Raw genomic sequence first — 27,769 nt, forward strand, 5'->3', positions numbered from 1 at the left:
GAGATCTGGAAAACATCTGCTGTGTAAAAACAGCTGATAAACATCTTAAGAGCAGTTTTACAGCTATTCTAAATAAACATCTCACAGACGTCCTCTATATGAGAGGAGCAAACTACACTTTAAAAAGAATACTGTGAAATTTACAGCAACTTGCTGGCAGCAATTGGCAAGTAAGTTGATATAAAACATCCCACAGTATGCTGACTGTACGTTTAATCACAGTAACTATTAAATACTGTAATTATTTATTACAGTAATAATCACAGTTCTGTAATTGCAATTAGAGTATTAGAATGCTGTGTTCTTTATCACAGCAATTATTACATGCATTACCGCATTAATTTTTGTGTACTGTGAAATAAAGTACATTTATTTACAAGTAAATAAAATGCATAAAGGCATAAAATAGATTGTAAACATGTAAACATGATTTATTTTGTAAATCTATTTTTTTATTTTGTAAAATTAAAATTAGAAATGTATAAAACACAATCATTTTAAAATGATATAATATACATTACATGCTTATAATAAAAAACTACATTGTTAGATCTATACAATATATAATTGAAAAAAACATTATTTGTAACTGACTCTGGTCCTGTATGCTTTTCCTGAACTGGAGTCATCCTCCTGGACTGAAGTCTTCTTCCTTGCAGTAAAAGACAAAAGACATAACTCATTATATTCAGTGATATTCATTCTGCAGAAGCTGCATCTGGCTTATTACACAGACTACCTGTATGTAACTGTATTTACACCACAACTCAATAAAGATTAATGTCATTTTAAATGCACATGTATACATTATGAAAAGATAAAAGATAAAAAAAGACAAAAACAAAGTTTAAGGCTAATGCTGTCTTTAAACTGAGTTAGAGGAGCATATCACATGTAATAAATATAAGAACCAGGCACTCTTTACAGTGGACTGAAATATTAAAAACATTATCTTAATATTACCGTTGATATTTTAATCATGATTATTGTCAAATAATAGAATATGTTAAAATGGTTTAGTATGCCATTCTTACAGTTCATTCTTATTGACTATAAAGACAAATAGTTCATGGGTGATATTGCTGTTTTTGCATTAATACATCTTTAAGTAGCATAAAAACGTTTTTAAAAAAAAACTGGGAATAAACAAAACTTAAAAACTCATAACTGAAAAAGCAAATGACTGCAGTTATAATCTCGTGTTATAATGAATGAAGTTGACTGCATTAAACTTCCATTATAATAAATGAATCTGATTTACATCGTATCTGCAACCTGTTGTTTTTATAAGCAAGCGGTAACTCATCTAAACTTCTGATTGGCCATTACGTTCATGCGCCGAGACTACAGGTTCTCACCGCTGTACATAACACATGTAAAAGAAATATGCACAGTGATCAGATGTAATAAGACACTTTATTCACATTTCATTTTAATCGTAACAGTTATATCACTTTTAGTTGTATTATTCAAGGGCATTTTTTGGCCTTTTATGTTGAATTTTGAGGGCATTTCTTGCACAAAGCCCCCGTTATTCTCAGACATTAGTTGCTGCAGCATGCCCTGCAAAGGATCTTATAAAGAATATGAAATGTCTAACCATTAAAACTCTTTAAAAGTCTTACCTGTTATTGCGTTTTCACATGGCTATACGCACAAACACACATAACATACACACGGACACAATTCCGGATTATTTTTATCCAACAGCGTTACTCCTTCGCCAAACTGAAGATGTCATCAATCAAATCTTGCCAGATGAGAAAACATAATTATTTGCGCGAAGCGTTTATTTTTGTAGTAATATACTGTATACTCGTGTAGTAATTGAGCACTCGTAAAGAAACAACGCACAGACAACTTGACAAGAGGAAACTGCGCTAAATGAACAATAATGGAAACAAATAATACTGTATATTTGGAGTCTCGTCAGATTTGTACTGATAAAAAATCCGTTAAAAATGACTGTATAATGATTCACAGGATAAATATATTTACTGTAAGTTAAACAATTCCGGTTTATTTTTTATCCAGCAGCATGAATCCTTTGCCAAACTTGAAGATTTTTTCAATAAAATCTTGCTAGATAAGAAAATTTATAATTATATAAGCAAAACGTTTATTTTATGCACACATACCACACTCTAAAAAAAAGCCGTAAAAATAGGGCACAATATACTGTATTAATATGAAGGAATTTTCCGTGTTCATTTTTACAGTTGTTTTACCTGTATTTTACATTTTGCACTGCATTCATTTGCATTTTAGCATTAATGGAAATGTCCGTAAAATAAAGGAAAATGTACTGGTAATTTTCTGCCAGTACTTTATCTGTTTTTTTACGGGATTTTTTTTACAGTGCAGCTCATGTCTGTGTTCTCTCGCCATCTATCCCAGCACACTCATATACAACGCACAGATAACCTGACAAGAGGAAACTGCTCTAAATAAACAATAATAGCAACAAATAATGAGAAAAATGAGAAAAAAATACTTTGCTGAAGTCAAGATTTTAAAGAATCTGACGAGTCTCTTCAGATTTGTGCTGAAAAAAAATCAGTTAAAAATTACTGTATGATTCACAGCACAAACATATTTACTGTAGAATTTTCCCGCCACCAAAATTTTCCCACAGTGCTTTGCAGATCTACAGCAACCTGCTGTATACAGGTTTTACAGTAACGATTTGATCATTTTACAGTAATAATGCTGTAAAAACTACAGAAATTTGTTGAAGTGTATGTATTGCAGATGCCTTGCAAATGTAAATGCAGATGTCAAATAGACATCTGCCAGATGTAGTGTGCTATCAGGATAGTAACATTATGCTGTAATTACGTTTACTTTTACTGTTACTAATCTAGACTTTAGTTCCAGGTTTGTGGTGGGAAATACGCAGCATTATTCTGCGTTCCAGACATCTCGGATTTAGGATAGTTCCCACCTCAACCCAGAAATAATTTCTGGAATAGCATTGTTTTATTGTAAACAAATATGTTTAATGTTAATGTTTAATATTTTACTAAATTATAAATAGGCCTATTTTTAATGTTCCTTGCGTTATATCCGAAGTGTCAACGTAGCATTCTTGTGCTCTCGGCATTATTGAAAATATGAGTTTCCAAGGTGAAAATATGAGTTTCCAAGGTAAAAATTGCACGCCGTCTGATATGTCGCAACCCACTGGGAAGTTGGGAAATAATTTTGATATCCGAGTTGACACAATCAACATGGCGGATGGGAGAAGGATTTCTGCTGTGACAAATATGATTTATTAGTTTTTGCGAAACAGCTTCATTGCCTAGTCGTTAATGACATACTGTATTTACATATATGAATAACCATCTGAAGCATAATGTATGTTTTATAGCCCACACTGCGAACATGGCACGTATTTCACCAATATTGCAGAATAGTAGCCTACAGCAAGCTGACTAGTAAAACTATACAGTATGTACGGTTGAAAACTATTACCAACATTATCCCAAGACACACGCAAGCATGAATCTGGCGTCCTCCATTCTTTCAGACAACAAGCACCTGAACACAACCGGAATCATGACATCAGAAGTGGGAATTATCAAACTTCCGAGAGCACGTGAAGGCAGCATTAATAACCAGGCAGGTCATGTAATATCGTAAACTGTTTTTTGATTGGGTAAAGTTCATCAATTATTTAGGCAAACCAAATCTAGACTCAACAACAGCAGATTCTTTTTTTAGAGAATGTACACACACTTCAGTCGGAACCCCATCCTACATTTTCAATGTGTAATTTATTTAATCCAGCAATGATTCACGTCATGCTATGTAAAATGAATGTTGTTGTCCTGCAGCTATAGTTTCTGTGGTTTCACGTAGCTTTGCATCTTATTTTGTGCTTGTTGTCAACCTTCCGTTTCGCCCACTGAGAGGAACATCATTTATTATAATTTACATGTCTTAATTACTGTTATTTGAGCAACATCGGGGGCAGGCAGCATGAAAGATTCCACTCTGAATCGTAGAGCACGCATACCTTGATACGCACGTGTATCATAGCGACGGGGACACCAATTGCCTCTGAGCACCTAATGAAAATTAAACAAATGACCCGTCCACCGCCAGTCTCAAAACGAGCCGGCAGGTGCACCTCATAAACTCCCTTAGCTGCATTTCATTACCTGGCATGACTAAACGACATGACAACGCTGAAGATATGCGCTACAGTTGCTGTTGTGTTGTATATACAGGACTATTTTGGAGGTTTGTTAAATGAATAGTTAGCTCAGAAATAAAAAATTAAGAATTCACCCAAATGCATACTTCCTTTTGTCATTTGAACATAATTATTATGGATTAAATAACCCAATCTGATATAAAGAGGGCGAATTTCGTTTTTTTGTGTGGATTATTCACAAAGAAAAATACACTTTTTTATTTTATTCACCGTTCACCAAACTGAACGTTATAATACTGTAAGCAATTCTGCTAGGCAAGATTTCTGATGCACTTTAATTAGTGACTGTTTCTCCTTGATTTATCACCAAACCATGATGAATTCCTCCACTCCCACTGTGCAAATCTCTTGCCCCAAATGCCAGCTCATTGTGTTTCATCTACAGGGCAGAAATTGATCTTGTACCTCACTACCCTCCCTGTAAAATGCAATTAAAAAAGCTTTGTATTGTGTATTTTGTAAAACTCAGTGTGGAAAAAAAGCATCCTGCTCCTCCATCACCGAACCCTTCCGTGTCATTGCTTTGTTAATTTAAAAGACTCTCTGGTCTGTTTAAGAGTAGAGAGAATGAATCCCTTGTGCCATATGGAGATAGATGTAATTGCTTTTCACTTTGAGGCGCTTATAATCTGTGTTCAATAGTTCAAGGGTCATACACAGGTCAGTGGTGCAGTGAAGGAGAAATATTATGTATTAAAATATCCAGACGATGTGAAGCATCACACACAGTAGTTTGGGTAGATGACAGGGCAGGTGATCTCCAAAAAACAGCGGATATGAAAACTGACAGATGAGAAGATGGATGGGTGGACATCAGATGAGCGGCAAGATCACCAGATGTGTGTCACTGTGTGATCGTCAATGGCCCAGCACTCCACTGCGCTATAAATTCTTTCCTGTAGATTTCAACCACTAACCATTTAGAGGAGTGGTTCTCAAACTGGGGGGCCCCAAGATGGTTCCAGGGGAGCCACAGATTTTGTGGCATTTTAGAAATATAGATATTTATCATACATTTTGTGCAATCAAGCATCAGAAAAACAACACCACCAACCAAAAGAATTGATGTTTTAGCATCAATTAGAATATTTTCTTGGTTTAATAAAAATTTTAAGATTAAGATTATAAATCTTTATTTGGGGGGCCGCAAAGCAATGCACTCTACACAAAGGGGCCTTACAACAAGAACCACTGATCTAGAGGAAACGGACACAAAAACACTGTACATCTGTCACGTTTCATGAAACATACAATGATTATAAAGAGCATGCACTGAGTGCTTTGTCTTCTTTTAAAATGGCAATGAATGGGAATTCTGCTTTAGTACATAACACCGAAAAAAGCCCCCTGTATTACAAACTTCCCGGGAAGACTTAAGTTAATAAATAGTTACAGGTTAAAAATAGAAATGGCAAAAACTTGCCTTGAAAAAGAAGGAACAAAACAGATGATGATAATGGGATTATAGTCATCCACTTTCCTCAACACAAATGAATTGAAGTGTGATCCATCTCTGTCAGATTTCACACAACTGCATGCGTTTTATGGGGGTTGCATTAGCGTAAGCTTCATCTGCTGGCTTTCACACTGCAGGATCAATCCTCTTTAATTGAACTGGCTGTTTGATCTGAGCTTGTGCTGTATGCAGGTTCTAAACCATGCTACCGCTTACTACAGCAAGCAGTTTTATGACTTCTTGTAAATAGTGTGTAATTCAGTAGCCTGAATATCATAAATCTCCCAAGAAATCATTTTGAAGATTGTGCACAGGAGCGTGCTGCTCAGCTACAGATGTTAGGGAGGGGTGATGACATTTCTTTAGGACTAAAGACAGGAAGTTTTCTTTTTGGAAGAATTTATATTTTCATACCTTTCAATTTAGCTACCACCATCTTTACATTGGACTGAATACAAGTTAGTTCTCATGTAGACAAGCGGGATTCCAAAAGTGCTAATATTTAGAACATCAGCCCTCTGTTTGTAAATCTCGCAAATAGCTTGTTGATGTTCACAGCATTTCAGACAGACTGTTAATCTGTGTGTTGCTAGGCAACATGTTACAGTTTAATCCTGCTTTGGCATGATTTAGAACTATATCATTAGTGAAGTAAAAATAGACAAAATAACCGGCCAAGATCTCTGACATTAACATCTTGTGTATTGTTTACAGTATAATACTGCTTGAAAAGCCTATAAAACCCACTGAAAGTCAAATAAAACTCCAACAAAAGCTGACAGTTTTCAAACTCTTGTTTATCAAATGAAAAGACAGGATTATAGTGTGTACATAGATAAATATATAATTTCATACATTCAATAATAGACAGAATTCCATTCATTGTTTGAACATTAAAGGAATAGGTTACCCAAAACACTGTTGTTATTTACTCCATTTCATATTGTTTCAAATACATTTGCTGTTTTTTCTGTGGAATATAAATATTCTCCAGTGAGGTGCTATGTGAGAACCAGTACGAACTTTCACTTTTGAACTTTTGGATTAGTCCAATTCATGAACCATTTTAAAATGCTCAAAGGAATGATTCAATCACAAATTAGACTGACAGGTCATTGGAGGGATTCTCTCAATTTCCATCTGTTCATGATACAAACGTATCACATGTCTTTAAAAGACTTAGGGTGTGTTCACATATGCCATGTTTGGTTAGATTAAAACGAACTGTAGTGCGATTGCTCTGTTAGTAGGGATGCACCGATACCATTTTTTAAAGACCGAGTACGAGTACCGATATTTTCTTTCTGGCACTCGCCGATACCGATACCTATAACCGATGCCTGTATAATGTACAATAATGTTAATAAACCAGTATCTTACTGGTACATTTTCTTCTTTCTTTTGTTTTTAGGTCTACTTAAATTTAAGTACTATTTTTAATCAAGTTCTATTTTTTATGATAAGTAGCACAATTTTACTAGCACATTTACTTCAGTTTACTAAAGTAAACAATATACTCTGTGGTCAAATTATAAAAAAAATTAAGGGGGGTGGTGTGATAAAATGTGAGCATAATATAACTTGTTCAAGTCAACCGGACTTTTATTTTGACGGAACGCCGCAAACAGCGTTTGTTTAAGTTAACCGGACTTTTATTTTAATGGATCACCACAAATGGTGTTTGTTTATGTGTTTGTGTCCTCGTGCAGTTAAACGCTGGCGCTGAAAGCTCCACAAGCACAATGCGTTCAGTACACGCAACCGCACCACTCTTTCACACACGGTAATGCAAAACAAGCAGAATACATATTTAAACAGTATCTGAATATTTCGTTAACTGTTACGTTATCTGTTCAGCGCTAATTTCTTGTTACGAAATGCCTGGATTCCTCGATTCCGTCCGCGTTTTCCGCATTGCGGAAATCATAGGGCTCTGTCACATGAGGTATCGGTCTTTGGTATCGGTGTGTCATTACGAGTACGAGTACATGAGCTTGGTATCGGTCCCTAAGTGTGTTTTTTTCTGTAAGTGTGAATGCTGCCAATCGAGCCCTGGTGCGCACCAAACAAGTGGACCAAGACCGCTGAAAATATGGGTCTCGGTACACTTTTAAACGAGCTCTGGCGCGGTTCGATTGAAATATGAACGCAACACGGACCAAAGGCATTGAACCGAACCAAAATCAGGAAGTGATAACAATATATGACCCGAAAATCAAGTGATATGGCAATACAAAATGAGTGTTTATTAGATCTGTGTTTGCGCATGTAACGGAGGAATTCCTGGCGCCATTTTGACTGCTTTAAACACTTCATGAGGGTCTTCGCGAGTTACCGGCTCGCTAAAAATACCCTCATATGTGCAGGCATACACTGAGCATGTATAACCCAGCACACAGCATTGTTTTGGATGTCCGGTAAGTTCCGTTTTAAAATATAAAACATAAAAGCTGTCCAATCACGTTGCGACTTTACACATAGGCTGTTAGGTTTGATATCTTTAGGTTCACTCTTAAAATGCCAGTCTGAACGCTAAGCGAACCAGGACTACTTTTTTTTCCATTTTTGGTCCGGACCAAAATAACCGAACTACAAATATGAACGCACCCTTATAAACTCATATGAAATACATATGGTCTTCACTTTTAAACTGGCAAAGGATGCACACTGTATATACAGTTGTGTTCTTTCCCAGCTAGCACAGGTACATCTGTAAGCCGTCTGCTAAAGATCTGCTAAACATCTTAGAAAGAGCCTTTTTACATCCATTCTAAATCATAAACATCTTACAGACGTCTTCTAGATCTCTATGACATCTGACAGCAGACGTCTCTGAGACGTATTGCAAATAAGCAAACTATGTCTTGCAGATGTAAATGCAGACATCAAAGAGACGTTTGCCAGATATTTGTGTGCTATAAGGAGTGTGAAAATCCTTTTTTGGAGTTTTGTTCCATATAACTGCATTTGGATTTAAAACAGCATGACGGTGAGTAAATAATGACGGACAGTTCATTTATGGTGAACTATTCCTTTAACAATAGTAAGATGCTCAAATATTATAAAAAGTGAGGGGGGCGTTACAATCTTGTCATTGACAGCTGATAACCAACCCAGTAATGTACCACAAAGACAGAAACAGGCAATTCCAAGTGTGGAGTAGACATGGCAGCTGAAAAGGACTGTGCTTCTGCGTTCAGCTGCAGCAGTATTGAAGGCAGGATTTAAACTACTCTGCTGTTTTTAACATCAAGGCATATTCAAGCATATCTCACCAAGGGAGGAGGACATTTCACAGACTGTATAAGACCGGTAAATAATTAGGAGCATGTCTAACCTTCAGGGCACAGGACCAACGATGAATATAAACAGGGCCATAGCTCAAATTCCTAGCCCTGCTTATAGATTCTGTTCTAGCACCTTACAAAACTTTACACGGCTGCTCAGTCCTTACGGCAGTGTAAGTTTGCTACCCATTTGCCTGTGCCTACCTCAGCTATTCCTGTCTACAATTATATTTACAATCAAAGATTTTGCTAAGGCCCAGCTTGCTAATCTCATGCTTCACACAGTTATTTATGTGCGTCCTGCATAAACTGAACTGCATGTTAAAAAAGGAATACAATACTTTCGACCCCCCCTGCACCTCAGTCCATTTGAGCCGTTCCACCCAGAAGGAGCTCTCCGGCCAATGCCAAAGCCAGTGCAGCACCGGATGCATCTCAACTCAGCATTGTTCCTCTCCCAAAGACTCTGTGTTGTCCCCCTGGTCCATCGGGGCCGGCGGGGACCTCATTTTCCCACGACTGCTCCCGTGACTGCTCGGGTGGCTTGGGTAAACGTCTATGGAGCTGGAGATGGACTGGACCGACCTGTCACGGAAATAATGAAAGGCCTCAGGGTCCAAAAAGGTCTGCTCCTCCCGCAGGCCCTGCTCAAAGAGCTTCCGTTTGTGTCTGAACTCAATCACCGTCTTTGTGTAGGAGTTAAGGGTGGTGACTGACGCAGCCATGCAGCAGGTGAAGGAGCCCCAGGCCATACTGATGTACACAAACAAAGAAAGACAATGAGATCTGTTATGGATAAAGACTTTATATCAATACATTATACTGTTGGTGTTGCTTTTGAACCAGAAATCTGTAGCTACTTGACAAGAATGTTTGGTACATTTTGCATTTAAGAAATTCTAGCTGGCAAAACAAAGTAGTGTTTCTGAGGACAATTATTAAGAAAATGTTGTAGTGTTGTTCTGTTTTAAACACTACAATGGTGGTCTGGGGTGGCTTCAATCTGAGGTGCAGAAGTTCAGACATTGAGTTATTATTTCCTCTATATCTGCAGTGTAAAAGTAACATTCCCACAAAAGTGGTTTATAGACAACAAATTACCCTGAATTTCCAATCAGAAAGTGTGAGAGTGCAGCATTTGTGCTTGTGAGCTGAGGAAATTAAACCTTGAAGCTGAAGGGTTTAAACTAGCTCAAGCTTCAATTACCCTTTTTGATTTGCAGGTTCCAAAAGAGTAGTAAATGTAGTCAAGAAAGAGAGAAGAAAGAAAAAACAAGAAACTCGCCAGATTGCGGAGGACAAATGAAGCAATTTCATCCTAGACTAATGGATACCAGGCAAGCATCTGTGGTAATTCAGCCAATGTAAATCCCACTTTCATGCTTGTCAGAACCCCAATGCATGTCTCCTATATCCAAGCGCCAAAATAACACAAATCATTTGCTGGGAGATCCAATACAGCCCTTCCGTCTGTGGTCTAACAGACAGGCAAGGTTCCAAAAAATAAACTGAAAGATGAAGTCAAAAAGACTCACTCTGAATGAATCACTGTAGTGCTGACGTATAGAGCAACAATGAAAACGGCTGAAGACAGGTAAACCATTCTGAATTCCTTAATTCCCTCCTTTACTTTAATCAGAGTTTCACCAAATGTAAAAAATGATCACTTCCTACTGAGACTATTTCTACAACTTTGAATTCAATCAAGCAAACTTCTAAGTCAACATATTTAATTTTATCTACACAAACCTGTCCTAGATAGTAAATAATTTACTTTGTACTTTAGTATGTAATACTATAGCAATTTACTATAGTATATAATATAAGGTTAATGTGGCGTGATGAAACTTTAGACCCTTACGGAACAAAAATATATGGGAATATACTGCAAAATATAATGCTATATATTACATAATACATTTCCATATATTGGATTGCTTATATTTCAATATACAGCAATTGACAATATATGGCTATATATTGAACATATACATATATTTAGAAACAAAGACAAAAATAAATCTAATATTCATCACATTTGATCTTTTATTGAGTATATATTGCACATACAGTAAATGTGATTGTATATTACACACATATGGACACATTCACAGAATGAGTTAAAGCAGGTTTCTAGTTCCCAGCATGCTTTGCTTCTGACTGCTAAAGTAGAGTAAAAAGGTTTAAATGTAGGTGTTAAATGTCTTTTTGCTGAATATTAATATAGGGGGAGATCTGTTAGTGTTTAATGTTGTATTACTTTGAAATTTAAAAGGGTTTCTAGAATGTGTAAATTTGTGGGGTTACCGTGGCGTTGAAGAGTAGAGCCTGTGGTTAGGATAACGATTGGCCAAACATAATTAAGATTATATATAAGTTTATTAAAAAAGCAATGGCTGTGCGCTTTTCAGTACAGTACAGTGATTGTCTGTTCACTAAGTGATTTAGTATGAGTAGGTGTGCTTATGCTATTGTAAACTTGCTATGTCTTAAAATACTAAACATTGTATATTGTAAATGGTTGTTAAACATAAGAAATATACAGTATATTTCCATATATGTGTGTGTACATGGCACGAGTAAATATATTATGGTCAATATATTTTTACACACCCAGCACCATATCTTATCACATGTACATCAATATATTATAAAGTATATTACTGATTATAAAATTATATATATTGTGACATAAAAGTAAATGTATTGTCATATATTTTTCAATATATGAAAAGTGACAATTCCTTATGTATTCTTCAATATATTTACATGCCCCACAGATGCTCAATAGGGTTTAGGTCTGGAGACATGCTTGGCCAGTCCATCACCTTTACCCTCAGCTTCTTTTGGGGTTGTTATCATGTTGGAATACTGCCCTGCGGCCCAGTCTCCGATCGGAGGGGATCATGCTCTGCTTCAAAATGTCACAGTACATGAGAGAGAGTTCTTTGCCATGAGGTGCCATGTTGAACTTCCAGTGACCAGTATGAGAGAGTGAGAGCAATAACACCAAATTTAACACACCTGCTCCCCATTCACACCTGAGACCTTGTAACACTAACGAATCACATGACACCGGGTAGGGAAAATGGCTAATTGGCCCCAATTTGGACATTTTCACTTAGGGGTGTACTCACTTTTGTTGCCAGCGGTTTAGACATTAATGGCTGTGTGTTGAGTTATTTTGAGGGGACAACAAATTTACACTGTTATACAAGCTGTACACTCACTACTTTACATTGTAGCAAAGTGTCATTTCTTCAGTGTTGTCACATGAAAAGATATAATAAAATATTTACAAAAATGTGAGGGGTGTACTCACTTCTGTGAGATACTGTATAAACTGTAGTAAACACTATAGTACACATTAATATTTACTATAGTAAGGTTCAAATATACTATAGTACACTAGAATTTTACTGCAGTTTACAAAAATGCAAATACTATAGGCCTATACAGCATTTTTATGGACAAATGTATTTACTACTGTATAGTAAAGTGTTGAAAAATTTTAAGGAAAAAAATGAATTTGGTAAAAACTAAAAATGATATGGCCCTAATTTATCCATTTGTTTAACGTTAATGTCCTTTTTCAGTTACCTGTCTATTTATGTGATGTCCTGCACTTGTGTTTTTTTAAAGATGATAACGTGCTACAAAACTTTAAACATCTGTAGCATTGGTGCTATGTGCAAAAAAAGTTAACGTACCGCCCTGAACGACAAATTCAAGCGCACAATTTCACCTAAATAATTATTAATTTGTTTAGTTATGTCACTTATACGTTGGACAAGAGAATAAAACATGGGGTTATCATAAAAAACAAAGGCATGAGGGGTAAATGTGACCCTACAGCGCTTATAGGTATAAATGCCCCGCTTTTTAATCTGGTTTTCTTTAAACAATTTTTAACAACAGGGGATTGTAAATAACACAATTTTAGTAAAAGTCAATGACTGGGCGACTTGGATATATTATTTAAAATCTGTCATGTACAATTGAAAAACATCCATGGGTCAATTTTACCCCTCGGCGGTTCTAGTGTTAAGGGTTTTACGTTTTTGGGTTCAAGCAATAATCTTAGTTGCTAGCCTATATGTCTATGTGTCCACAAAACACAGAACAACACTCAGAAAACCATTACGTTTTTTTACTTGAAATGAGAAGTGTTCACAAGAGCCAGATTCATTTATGGCAGAATGAGAACCAGACACCCACACATCTGTGACTTCTGAGTGTGTCTTTTTGCTTCAGTGTATTTTATGACACGGGACACGAGGAAAAGCAGAATATCGAGACAGAACTTCAAATAGAGCTACCGCTTTTTAGAATTCCCTTCAGATATTGATCTGAAACTACCAATACAGCCTTTGTGGCTTTTAACATTTTAAAATGACCTTCTTCATATTGAATCCCTACAGGATCAACAAACCCGCTACTTACAGTATCATCAATCTGAACTGAATAGGACAAGCTGATGACGAGACGCTTACCAGAAGGACCATCCGTAGTCCCATGTGTGTGGCCTCCAGTCCTCCGGGCCTAAACTGACTGTGATCTGGAAGACCTGCGTGTACATCATGTGAGCTACCATCCCCAGGAGACCTGTTGAGGAATCAACACACGTGCATATGAACATCAACAGCTGGTGAACTTTTTTTATATATGATTGTTCAATGGCTAAAAAAAGATGGAAATGCATATTAAGTACTGCATACTGACGTGTATATATAACTGTGTACAGGATTTACATCATACGGATATATGATGTATGGATATTTACATAAGAGATTTTAAATTCACTCAAACAAAATTATATAGCCAATGATCCTCTGGATTATGTGGAGAAATACCATGTGTTTCCTTGTGGACTTAATGTGTGCCATCCTCCTGGGAGATCCTGTGAATTTAACTGATCATCCCAGCTCCAGCCCAGGCAATCTCCATCAACAATCAAGAGCAAAGATGGACCCTTGTTTTTTTAATAATACTAACTTTTGTTTATTTTTGTCTTTCTTCCTGTAAAGCTGCTTTGCAACAATGAAACGTTGTGAAAAGCGCTATATAAATAAAACTGAATTGAACAGTCAGAATTACAGAGCATTGAAATACAGAGCTGTTTGGTATCCAGCGAATCAAATAATCCTAAATTCAAAAAGCAGCAGCTTTTCTGGCTTTCTAACTGCTGATGTTTACCCACGCTGCACTGGGAGACTGTTTTCCCCACATCATCTCACTCTCACATCAGTGTGCTCTGGGTGTGAAATTATTATTAGTTAACGTTTTTTCTTCATTTCGACTCACTGGTTACTGATTTTTAAACAGGTGATATAGTTCCACAGAAGTGAACTTAAATAGGGGTCTTACCGATTATTGATTTAAGTCAAAATTCATTTTAGTTAAAAAACAAAAATATGCATTACAATGCTAAAATTCAGCTAAATGCCTCCACGAGATGAAAAATCAGTAGCGTGTGAAGTAGAAGAATGCAACTGTGTCTATGATTATTTTAATGGGTTCACAATGTATCTGACAAATATATACCGTACATGTGTCCTATGGTGTGACATGTAGAAAACAAACTGTAAATATTATTTTATATAATTAATATTTATAATATAAAATAGCATAAGAGAGATTTTATTATCTTCATTGTTAGTTTTTTTGCTGTCACACCATAGGACACATTTACGGTTTTATTTGTCAACTACCAATGTAATAAAGTAGGCTATGTACATTATTACCTTGACAGTATATGCATGTTTTTCTTACACAAAACCATCCATTTTATCAGGTTCTCCTAAAAAGGTTGAAGACCACCTGTTCTACAGGGACTTTCATCTTCTTATCTTTCATCATCCGAAGAGAATGTGTTTATATTATACAATCCCAGAATGTTTTGTATCAACCTTATTTGCAAAAAGGGTAAAACACAAGCAAGACAAAACAAGCTGTTGTGTAGATGATAAATGTAATGAGACAATCCACACTTAGTTTCTCTAAGTGTGCGATGTGTAGGGTGGAGGCCTACAGTACCTGACAGCACAGTGAAGACTGCGGCGAAGGCATTCAGTTTGAGTCCATCGATTACATTACTGGAGTGAAAAAGCTCCAAGCACATCAGACTGAAGCCAACGACCAGCAACATGATGTATAGCACCTCAGACACAACTGACAGCCAAAGGACACCTGCAATAAACACATACACATACACACACAAACGCACACACACACACACTGGTGAGCGAAGTGGTCGAGTGTTAATTCTGTCTGTCAGTTTTATTTACTACAGTAAGGTTCAAGTGAGAATTTAACAACTCCCCAGTGTGCAAAACAGACCCATACTTCATTACATTATCTTTGAGTTTGCAAAGAGCAGATTGTTTAAGTTCACTACACAAAGATGATTTTTAAATTAGAATAACCACTCCATAAAATGTTTAATCCAAAAGAGAGTGTAAAAATACACCCTCTTGTGTTCTCCACAGAAGCTGACTGTTTCATCAAAAGCAGACTTCACATGACAGCAACATCTGCCATGTGAAAAACAAAACTGCTCTTGTGTCTCAAAAGAATGTTTAATCATTATTTATTATGATTTTGAGTGGTTAGGGAAACTTTAAACTGCATCCATCAGACTGACTCAAGGGTGTTTCCATAACAGCAATCAGTTTCTTCTAATTAGCAGAATTCCCCATTGCCCTGCAGCTTCCTCAGAGGAACACCTGACACAGGGCAACCAGAGAGGTTGTTTCGGCGCAAACACGATCGTATCTCAGCAAACTTAGTGTAGATATGATTGCACAGCAGCAGAATACAGTTGTTAGTCCAGGTTCCGTGACTAAATACGGTTGGTTTCACACGCAAGAGTGACAAACGCACTTACATGTTCAATAAACACTATCACTATTCTCTGTAAAACTGTGTTAACAGAACCATACGGGACAACAGAATCTCAATCTATCGTAGCCTACAGCAGGAGAGCCATTTACTATACGCGTGTGTTTTGCATTGCATTGCATTACATGCGGGTTGAGTAGATTAGATTAACAAGTGCTGCACACATACCGGCGAAGAGCTTCGAAAGCGTACGGTGCATCTGTTCTCGCGGTACTTTGATGTCACACGTCCATTGTTTTGCGCAGCGCTGCATGAAGCCGAACATACGTGCCGATATGATCCAAGTGTCATGCAAGGATAAGATTAACGTTAGATATAGATCCAGGTCCTCGGGAGCGTCTCCCATCAGTTTCTGATCTACACTCAGTTATAAATAGCATCAAAGGCGCTTTTAATTACGATTTGACAAAAGGAGTCGCTCAGTGGTAAAACTTAGCGGTGTTACGTAAACCGCCATCTTTGATATTTACCAGCTACAGATAACAGATTTTACGACTCTCGCGAGAGAACATTAGAGAGCTCAACTCTACACCGTTATCTGATAAGAAGAAAAAACAATTGTCAATCATATATGCTGACTCTGTGAATGTAGACAGTGAGATAAACCTTATGGATGACATTTTTGACGAGTAAAAGAATACATGATAATCCTGGCCTCCTGAAAATAACAATTCATACTCTATTTGTTTCCACTCTAAACATCACTACGAACCACCAGCTTCTTACTACTAAAATCATTACAACATAATATCCTTGCACTGTTTTGAGTGATATTCTATTAATGCTTTCTCAGTGTGATCGAAATGTTGCAGGATGGGGTTTTATTTACCCCCCAGATAACACGCCAGCAATAGAAGCCCATGACTAGTACTAGAGACCCAAAAGAGTTTAAATTAAAACCAGTAAGATTCCTATTAGAACCATTAAAGCTATTAGAATCTGTAATGGTTTCTGTTGTTTTTTTCAGCAGGAGAGAGTGATTAAAGCCTTTTAATCTGAAGTATGATGGCATAATGTAATATTAATGTCTTGCGCGTCTGTCTTGAAGAGTTCAAACACAGTGGGACACCTTTGAAAGTCTGCCCAAAGCGTTCTTCAGAGGCAACGAGAAACAACATGTAGATTATCTTGGGGGCTCCTTGAGGCAGCCCCCAGGAAAAGCACTATTTGAGGGGTTTATATTGTCTGAGTTGTGGCCTCACTGTGAGAGAGTAGCAAAAATAGTAGCAAGCGAAAACTGTTAGCCTTCTGTTAACTTGAGTTGAGTGTAAACAATATTCATAGCACGGTCATTTATAATATTTCTTGACAAGGCTTTCGTAGCAACACTTAGAGGGATGAAATTGAAAACAACCAAATTAAAATGCACTACCCACAGACTTCGGTTGATTCCATGAATATTTGTGGGTTTGCATCAAATATAAATAATAATGAAGACCTTGAGACTTATAGGACAGAAATGGGATCTAAAATGAACAGGGAATGGTGTAGTTTGCCTTGCAAATACTCTCCCCTGAAACTGTCGCAGATGTAATTTGCAAGCGGAATTCATTTTCCTTTTTGATTGTGGAGTATTATCTCTAGATTTGTTCATGGCAAGAGATGTATTATGCAGTAGTCCCTTGAACTGAAATTCCATATTCAAAATATGATATTTCCCCAGTCAAGGCTTTGCCATCTCAAAGAAACATCAACAATTAAATCTGGCCTTTGAAAAAGATTTTTGTAAATGCATGATATCAGTATGAGAGTATCAGAGTGTTTCTAGAAAAAAGTCAAATGTAAAGTATGTATTAGATCACACAGTCGTTTGTATGATGCACTAAAGTGTATTCAAAAAAGTTGTTTTTTGTAAGCATAAAATATGCAGCGTTAGTTCAGCTAAATGTTTTATGGACCCTGAGGATGTAAACTAACACATCCACATTCACTTGTGTATAGACGTGTACATGCACAAACACATGCGTCAAATAATTAAGCAGGTGGTGATAAGAGATCTGTCATGTGCCGGTTTTAGCGTTTGCTGTCGGACAAGCCTGAACGCTGGGCTAATGACAGCCATTACTCACCTCTCTCAGACGCAGGGGCCAGATCAATAAAACTCCTGCATGTCTCACCTGGGAAGACACAAGGTGATCAAAGACTTAACATCTGCGCCCCACTAGCTCTGTCAGCCAATCACAAAGTCAAAAGTCACATAGCTTAAATTCATCTTTACAGTACTGTTGTACAGTGAAAAGATGGCTTTTACTGATTTCCTCCCACTACATACATCATTTGAGTTTTGTCATAAGACCTTGGAGTGTTTCCTACACCTTGTCGTAGGCACCATAAGTCTCCACACGATTCGTATTGTATATATTAATTTAAATACATTCATATTATATTCCACGTGTTAACCCATGTTTTTGCCCTAACCAGCCACGAGTCACAAGCCATTGGCCGTTTGGTTTCTTGGATAATCCTGATGAAATATCATGCCAGTCATCGCTTGACTCTAAGGTTAGGTAGGGATACCATTTACACTTGTCACTATGTAGTGACTAGTGAGACACACCTGGTAGGACATGATTTAGTGGAAACCCCTCACACAACCAAAAACCTCAAGTTACATTTGTTAAAAGCATACCATTACTTTACCATTGTTTTTTTTTACTGTAACTGACCAAACATTAAAAAAAGCTTGTACATGCAAAAAGGAGTAAACCGTTTGTGTTTGTGGTCTGATCAAAATAACTTTTTAATTAAGTCTGTCCTATGCATCTCTGGACTAGAACAGAAAGAATTATGGAGAAGTTTTGTGGCGCATCCTCCCTGTCCCTTCAGATTGAACTTTTAATTAAACTGGTGAGCGTAATTTGAGGCCCAAGGCTTTTCCTTTATAAAACCAAACTCTGCAACTTTGAACAATGCTGTAGTTCATGCAGGGGTAAATGTAGATGCTTTGTTGTGCCTAGAGAAAAAGAGGTCAGACACATGTATAAGAAAAATCGGAATGCTAAATATTGTGGCGGTAGTTTCATTGACCTTATCTGTCTTTTGTTGTTGTTTATTTATTATTCTTTTTTGGTCGTAACAATATAGCTGTTGCAAGAAATTCTTCCAAATTTCTCTTGCAACATGCCCCAGTTGGAAGATCAGATTAAATGCATCACCATTAATTCAGTTTTTTAAGCTTGGTAGACACAGACAGGGCTCATATACCTGCTCCACAAAACTTTATGCGCACTGCATCATCTACATTACAAGCTACACAAGCCATTTAAAGTTTTATTACCTTCAGAAATCAAGATTTAAGGTAGCATTTAAAATTATATGCTCGCGGGTCAAATTAATGCAGATAAATTGCACCATGAGCATTTTGATAAACAGCCGTCATAATTTAAGGAGTATGGGAATCTCGGTTTTAAGGACTAACATCAAAAACAGCAGAAATGCCACTAATAGTTAGCTCTCAGAGACTTGCTCGAGTGACAGCAGAAATAAAACATATCAAACAGAAACTCTGCAACCTGGGTGGTTAGAGTTTGACTGATGGCACATTAGCTTGCCATTGAACATGACAGGGATTCATTTTCTGGGTTTTATATTTTGGACCTTCTAAGTGCACTTCTTTTCTCATTACAGATCCACTGTGTCTTTTTTCCAGCAAATAAGGCCTCTGGAGGGAGTTTAATCCTTGTGCCAGGCAGATACGTGGCCTCTCCTCAATTTGAATAACAGACTCGCTGCAGCAGGGGAAATACATTAACCAATTCCAAAACGACCGATGATGCAAGAATGTGAGTAATTGAATTTCTAGTGGGCTTTCTTTCACCAGTTTGGTGAGTTACTTGAGGTAATCATTTCATTTATATCAATGACATGAAATGTCTACAATGATTTATTTAAGTCCAACTTTTTAAATACATATTTATTGTACACACGGTATTTTAATAAATTAAAAGACATAATTAAAGAAAATAACATTGATGCTATTTCAAATCATTTCAGAGGTAAAAAAATCTAGATGTTTTTACTGATACATTTTTTTATTTTTTAACAGCCGAGTATGATCTGTTGTAAAACAAGACTCATCGCTAAAACACATCAAGATAATGGAAACATGCCAATGTCTCTCCAGGGGAAGCCGAATCATACATGGAAACATAGGCTGCCTCACGTATTATAAGCATTCAAAGCTCTAATCATATTCATTCAATCCTGTTCTTCCAATACTCCATATGAACAAAGACCCCTGGCTTTTGATTGGCTCCCAATGTGTTTAATCTGCAATCTGAGGTTGGTACAGAGTAATTGCATCAGTAATGAGCATGCATGTTTTGGTCCACATTAGCATTATTATGTGGGATTGTATGATCTAGCAGTGGATAAAGAAAAATATCTTTAAGTACTTATTAATTGCTGCTGCACTTTTTTTTTTCCTCTTTTGAATGAAGGTTTGAATTATGTTTTATGTTAAATGGGACTGTGGGTCATTACTGGTACATGGAACAAGCTCTACATGCATACAGTATGTACAAAATTAATGGGCACCTTAGCCCCCCCAAATAAAAATATTAATATTGTATTGTAGTTGGCAGTTATGATACCACTTTTACGGGATGCTTCAACTGCGTAACACTGACAACCGATTGTTAATATACATAAAGAGTTCAGCTGTGCTGAGATGAAAAGAAAGGATTATATTGTCTGCACTTTATAAATTGTGTGCTTCTAGCCTCAGCTACCTTAAACTGTGAGATAAAAAAATTAAACAGATATTCCATGTTTAAATTGCTTTGTTTCATTTCATGCTAGGAATACGTTCATAGCTGAGTTGAACTTGAGAGGATGTGTTTTGCAGCACAAAGCTTGTATGACACTCCTGTCAGATTAGTCATAAATCCAGTTGATGACTAGATAAAGGTTTCAACAATAATGCGGACAAAAAAACTCATGGAGTCAAATAACGTAATCCTCTTCAGACTGACTTCTCAAACTAGGTCTGCTGGATTTAATTTAATGCAATACTGAACATCATTTCTGTTTAGTGCTTTTCATTGAAAACATTATGTCAGGATACCTGTTAAGAGCATTCACTGTATGACTTTAAACCTGATAGCCTCCAATCTTGTGTTTGTCTCACTCACCTGTGACTTTACTCTTTGTTGTAAATCATTTTAAACCTTTTAAATGTAGTGCATTGACATGCTGGATTAATCCACCGAATTGGCCTCTGGCATATGGCTTGGCATCATACTGTACTAAACCCAAAGATTACAACTGTGAGCTGTGTGTTGTGTTTGTCAGTCTGTGACGACACCGTGGTTCATGAATAGATTTTTTTCCTGACAGGCAGTGCCTAACCAAAACATTGCACATTGTATTTTTTTTATCATACTGGAGTTCAGTTTGGAGATTTATGTACTGGTTTTGTGTGAAGAGACATGTATATTTATTCCTTGTCCTTCAATCAGGGTGTCATTACATGAACCAATTTGTCATGCTAACCCGGTTAAAACAACAACAAAAAAACTAAAAATCATTCTATCTTAATGTGAGGCTAAGCAGGTGTCCATGAGCTGCATATTTCACTCTCCTCCATAGGGAATGTTGTTGTTACCTAACAGAGCTTTTACAAGTTCTTCAAAGTTCGTTTAAAGTGAAGTAAATCCTAACAGATGTTTCCAAAAAAGCTGCTGGCGCGCGTTCGTTCAGTAGTGAAAATCCATTGCGCAACACGCCAACACTGTTTTACGCACGACCTGTTGAAGTTTCTACACATTTGATCATAAAACACTGAGAGGCTATATAAAATATATTTGTTTGAGCCACCTGTTAAGCAATTCTGATGTATTTTTCCATTCATTTAAACCAACCTCCCCTCGAACACAAATGGTATTGGCTTCAAGCTGCGTTCGTTACGCATGATAATAAAATAAACTTTGTTAAACAGTTCAGTCTTAATGAATGCTTTTAATATGCCTTAAATATTTTGTAATTTCGAAACGTAGTAAAATCTGAGCCTCTCTCACCTCCTCCGTGGATATTCTCCTCACACGAGTACCAGATGCCCGTGTGAAAATGTCTAAAGAGAAAGCGATCGTCACCTGTTTCCCAGCTATAGTGAACTTTGCTCGGGTCCGTCTCGTTCACCCCATAGTCAATACAATTATGCCGTCTCTCCTTACTGCAGTTGGGTTTGGGGACCCTCTGTGTCCCTTCGCACCAATAGGTCGTGATGAACGCCGTGGTCGAGAATAAAAGAGCCAGCAGATTTAAACCCACAGAGAGCAAAGCGCGACATTTTCGAGTGGTCTTCATAGTCCTTCATAGAAGTGTTGAATGAGTTCATTCAAACAGCTTCTGAAGATCTTGATGGGCGCGAGAATGCGGGAGTAAAGTGGTAAAACAAGCGCGGGCGCTTACCTCACCTCTGCGCACCGGTCCGGGAGATCACAATGACAGGTTCGATCCTCACAGAGAAATGAGCGTCACTCCTCTGATGCTCGCGGGTGGCTCAGGTTTTAAGGGCGCGTGACAAGCAGACAGACGTGACTGTGAGGAAGATCTCTCAGGCATCTTTGAGGCACTCACGCTTTCCATAGTTGTGATCTCTCTCTCCCCCCCCCCCCCCCCTCTCTCTCTCTCTCTCTCTCAATCCTATAATTTTTCGTCTTGCCTTGAAGCCTCCCATCCGCCTTAAGTCATATTTTATTAATATAGCCTGTGTAGAATTCTATCACATTATATATGAAAATAAATGTAGCCAGTTTAAGCATTCAAGTATGTGAATATTTTGACTATTTGTGTTATTATTAATTGTATGTTATTATGTATTGCTAGTAATGGTTTTAAATATGTGAACTCTTTGCAGGAATAGTGTGTTTAGAGCAAAAGCAGCTTTTATCGATCAAAACCCAGACCTCTGTTACAAACAGAGCACTGGCAACAAGAATTCATCACATACAATTTTATGGTTCCTTCTTAATCAATAAAATGCTCAGTGTAGGAGTTGCTCTCTGCTAAAGGGTGAAATATCTCAAAGGGCTCAGCATTGTCAGTTTCTAAACAGTATTTTATTTAGAACAGGAATTAGATTTAATGACTTGATTTAAGGACTTAATTGGCTTCTAAAAATGCAATATATATTTATAGACAGTGATGGCTAACTTTTTTTTATCAGATCAAGAGATCACGAGCTACAGCCAATTTAAAAGGTGTGTGCGATTTGTGTGCAGATTTTGCAAGGGTTAGACCTTCTGATATTAGGATGAAGGGTGAGGTCCAGCAGAGAGCTAATGTTTTCTTTGGGGTGGGAGGTTGGAAAGCCACACTGTTATCTGGTCAGCTTGACATTCATGACAGAATCTTCTTCATCTAACCAGTTTGGCATGTATTTCTACTCAAGCATCCATTATTCATTTTAAAAAGCAATACAGGATGCCTGGCTGTGTTTTTACATTTCAGAGCGAAGACTTTTGCGGTTGCTGATATTAGCATATTTATTCTTAAAATGGGAGGATGAATCAGCTCATGGAAAGGGAGACACAAAGACGCTGCCTTTTTTGATAAGCCATAACAAATTGAGCCTAACACGCTGACAAACAGGCAGGTGTAGTATTGCTTCTCCGGCTGTCATGTCAAATTAAATTCCGATCTGTCATGCCTTTGAATACCTAGACACAACAGATCCACACACTGTAAAAAATATTCCGTAAATTTTACGGTAAAAAACCGGCAGCTGTGGTTGCCAGAACTTTACCGTCAAAAGTACGGTTGCAACGTTATTGGTTTTACGGGATTGCACCCACTGTACCGTATATTTTACAGTTAATAATTTTCTTTTTTACGGTTCATAACTGTCTAATTTACTTGTTTATGCTGTTATAAAAACAGTTTATACCTGTCAAATTCAAAGATTTACATTGTATTAATTACGGTTCATAACCATCTTTTTTACAGTTCAGCACTTTCTAATTTAAAGGTTTACATTGTATTAATTACGGTTCATAACCATCTTTTTTACAGTTCAGCACTTTCTAATTTAAAGGTTTACATTGTATTAATTACGGTTCATAACCATCTTTTTTACAGTTCAGCACTTTCTAATTTAAAGGTTTACATTGTATTAATTACGGTTCATAACCATCTTTTTTACAGTTCAGCACTGTCTAATTTAAAGGTTTATGTTGTAATAATTACAGTTAAACTCTATAATTATTTGCTAAACATTCAGATTTAACCTTTAAGAAACTATTAAAATTACTGTTAAACTAATTGATAAATATCTTACATTTGCAAACCTAAATCAAATCATCAAAACCCATCAAAATCTATAAAAGACAAAGACATCAGTGAGGTCCCAAGTATCTTTAATAAAGACTGGCAGGCATTTAAGACAAAATATTAGTGCATTTTTCTGTTCTCGTGTTTCAACTGGTATACAGTGGTTTAATTAAAATCGTTCAGTCCAGTCTACATTTAAAGTGATGCTTCACCCAAAAATGAAAATTCTGTCATCATTTACTCACTCTCTTGTCATGTCAAACCTGTACTGTATATATTTCTTTGTTCTGCTAAACACAAAGGAATATATTTGTAAGAATGTCATTTACCAAACAGATCTCATCCCCCATTGACTCCCATAGTATTTTTTTTCCCTACTATGGCAGTAAATGAGGGATAAGATCTGTTTGGTTACTGACATTCTTATAAATAGCTTCCTTTTTGTTTAACCGAACAAAAAATGTATACAGGTTTGGAAGAACCTGAGAGTGAGGAAATGACAGAATTTTCACTTTGGGGAGAACTATCCCTTTAAAGTGATACTTCATGCTTAAAATCAAAATTTCCCCATGTTTTACTTACCCTCACGGCATCCTAAGTGAATGTGACTTTCTTCTTGAAGAATAATGCAATCAAAGTAATAATACCACGTATTCTTTGACTTCCAAGCGGCAGAATGTGAGTGAATGGGGGGGATTTTTTGAAGCTCCAAAAAGTGCATCCATCGATGAAAGAAGAACGGCTCGACACGGCTCCGTGGTCTTAACAAAGGTCTTCTGAAGCGAATCAATGCGTTTGTTTAAGAGAAATATGCATATTGACAACGCTATTAAGGATAATGTCTAACAGCCGCTGCAGGCGAAAGAGAGGCTTGTTTTTCCGTTAAATGATGGCGACGAAAGCTCCCGCCCAGAAGAGGCGGTGTTTATATTGGCGAAAACGAAAAATGCTGTGTTCGTCACAGGAACTTACTTAGGGTGAAGACTCTGCGTCATTTGCCGGAGAAACAAGCCTCTCGCTCGCCTGCAGCGGATGTTGGACATTATCCTTTATAGCGTTGTCAATATGTATATTTCTCTTAAACAAACGCATGGATTCGCTTCAGAAGACCTTTGTTAAGACCACGGAGCCGTGTCGAGCCGCTCTTTGATCAATGGATGCACTTTTTGGAGATTTAAAAAATTGCCCCCCATTCACTCCCATTCTACTGCTTGGAAGTAAAAGGATACGTGGTATTATTACTCTGACTCCATTATTCCTCAAGAAGAAAGTTACATTCACTTAGGATGCCTTGAGGGTAAGTAAAACATGGGGAAAATTTGATTCAAGCCTGAAATAACCCTTTAAGAGATTAAAACTTGGAAACAGTCTGTAGGCCACCTTTACAAAGTCTCTCACCCCGAGTATAAACTTGGAAACAGTCTGCAGACCACCTTTACAAAGTCTCTCGCCATTCATGATCAGAAAGGTCAGCGATTAGGGTGAAGACTGGGAGTAGCTTTTTGTTTTTCTTTTCCACCTCCTTTATTCCCTTTCTCCGGATTGATGATGAAAAAAACACCTTGAAAAGAAAAAAAAAACATTTATAAGTCTGTAAATTAAGCTACACCGTAATGAATCTCCCCTCCTAAGTCTCTTTACATACCTTTGCAGGAATTCAAGCACTGACGCCAGTTCAGTAGGGTAGTTAATTTTGGAGCAGTAATAACTGCAGAACATTAGGCAAACAGCAGAGATGAAAGAAGTGATGTCATCATTCACAATCTTGCGGTCCACAGCTAGCATGAATCGGACAGCAGCATAGCAGGAGGGTCCTGTAGATACATTTCAATGCAATATACATAAATTTATGAACGTAAGATTATTGTGTATTTACATATACAGTATGGCAAGAATATTATACAAATTGCAGTTTATTTAGTACTGCCCTGAAATAACCATTTCACAAAATAGATTTTAGAAATAATAGAAATAAACCAGTTCTAAAGTTTAGATTTGTGTAAACCGAGTTATTAATCTGTGTTGTGGAATATATGTAAAAACATATATTATGTGGAACAGTTTGTTCTGTGCAGAACTAATTAAAAATTGCAATTTGTATGATTTGTATCTTATTTCTTAAATTGATAGTTCACCAAAAATTAAAATTGTCTCAGCATTTACCCTGTATGACTTTCTTCTGCAGAACACAATTTTGAAGAATGTTGTTAACTGGCCCCCATTGACTTGTGTTGGTTTTGTGTCCATACAATAGAAATGAATGGGTGCCACTGCTGTTCGGTTACCAGCATTTTTTTAAATATCTTCTTTTGTGTTCTAGTTTAAAATGATAAGAGGGTGAGTAAATGATGACAGAATTTTCATTTGTGGGTGAACTATCACTTTAATCCCTATCATTTTGCATACTCTGCAAGGGGCATGTAAACTTATAAACTCAACTTTATAGTTAAACATTTAATCATTAAAGCTTTAGGGTTCTACTGTATATTAACAAAACGTTCACTTACCACACACACAATAATGCAAGGCGTCACAGGCAGGTTTTCTAACTCCACATCCTTTGCCAGGCTTGTCTCTTCTACATAATGGAGGAGCTCCTCTTTCTCATCAAAACAGGAGAGAGGTAGAAGAATCATGCCTTTCACATCCTCTGAGCAACCATTTCTGTACTCTCAAAACTTCTAGTTTTGTGACAGCAAGGGCATGTGGAGTAGCAACACGTGAATCTATTTTGTTTACGGTAAAAATGCACACTTGAACACGCACCGTGGTTTAAGGTGAAGTTTGTTATGTAAAACATGCTACCTAAGGATTTGCACTGATATCACACAGAACTGACAGCTAAACATTTAAACTACGTGAATAAATACACACTCTACTACGGTTTCAAACACATAAATTATATTTCACAAACTGGGCAGGACATCTAGAGCTTGCGAGTTTTACTACATCCGCTGCCAGGCATGTTTAAACAGTGTAGCCTACATGCTAACTTACTCGTATTTAAAACGATGCACTGCTTGATTCTATTTAGCAAAAGTACTTAACAAACATATATTTTACAGAGTATTTCCACGGATCAAGAGCTCTCACGCTTTAGGACTTGCAAGTCTGCCTACATGCGCTGGCTAGTTAAATATGTTTATGCCCCGTGAAAACAGTGTACATTCTACTCGTGTTTAAAATCACACACTGCTAAAACCGTTAAATCCAACTTACCAATATGCCCAACGCCATACATATATATATATATATTCCACTGATTTGTAGTTCAGCTCCGACAGTGCTTCATCAGAATCGTCACTGTTGAAACGCGGGAACGCAAACTTTACGTTACTGTGTGCTCCGCGCCAATGAGTATTCAACCAATCACATCCTTTGTTCACGAAGCCAAGGCGCAACGTATATCTTGATTGGATGATGCTTAACGGTTATGTTTTAAATGCTTGTTGAGTTGATTGCTTTACCATAAAATACATTCTTGAGTTCAGAGACAAAAAATTTGTTTCACACAATCTAAAAATGTAAAAGCACTGCTAATTACATAAAAACAATATTTAAATTATCAAAAGTGACAAATGTCAAGGTGAAATTTTTTGGGGGGTTTAGGCAGACAATTTAAGCTAAACAATGTAT

General features: G+C 36.9%; 1 protein-coding gene and 1 long non-coding RNA gene across 2 annotated transcripts; both read right to left on the bottom strand.

The window, feature by feature from the left end:
• Window positions 1-465: 465 nt before the first annotated feature.
• gsg1l (gsg1-like) lies at window positions 466-22,442 on the bottom strand. Its single transcript, XM_057345578.1, has 5 exons — window positions 21,880-22,442; window positions 17,932-17,979; window positions 14,999-15,151; window positions 13,456-13,567; window positions 466-9,715 (listed from the first exon to the last, which is right to left on the bottom strand). The coding sequence occupies exons 1-5, from the start codon at window positions 22,166-22,168 to the stop codon at window positions 9,403-9,405; spliced, it is 915 nt and encodes a 304-aa protein (XP_057201561.1). The 5' UTR covers window positions 22,169-22,442; the 3' UTR covers window positions 466-9,402.
• Window positions 22,443-23,919: 1,477 nt separating this feature from the next.
• On the bottom strand, window positions 23,920-27,109 carry LOC130561337 (uncharacterized). Its single transcript, XR_008963814.1, has 3 exons — window positions 26,641-27,109; window positions 25,779-25,947; window positions 23,920-25,694 (listed from the first exon to the last, which is right to left on the bottom strand). It is a non-coding gene; the product is annotated as an uncharacterized LOC130561337 (long non-coding RNA).
• Between the last annotated feature and the right edge of the window lie 660 nt (window positions 27,110-27,769).

This window comes from Triplophysa rosa, linkage group LG11 (genome assembly GCF_024868665.1).
Source record: "Triplophysa rosa linkage group LG11, Trosa_1v2, whole genome shotgun sequence".
NCBI lineage: Eukaryota > Metazoa > Chordata > Actinopteri > Cypriniformes > Nemacheilidae > Triplophysa > Triplophysa rosa.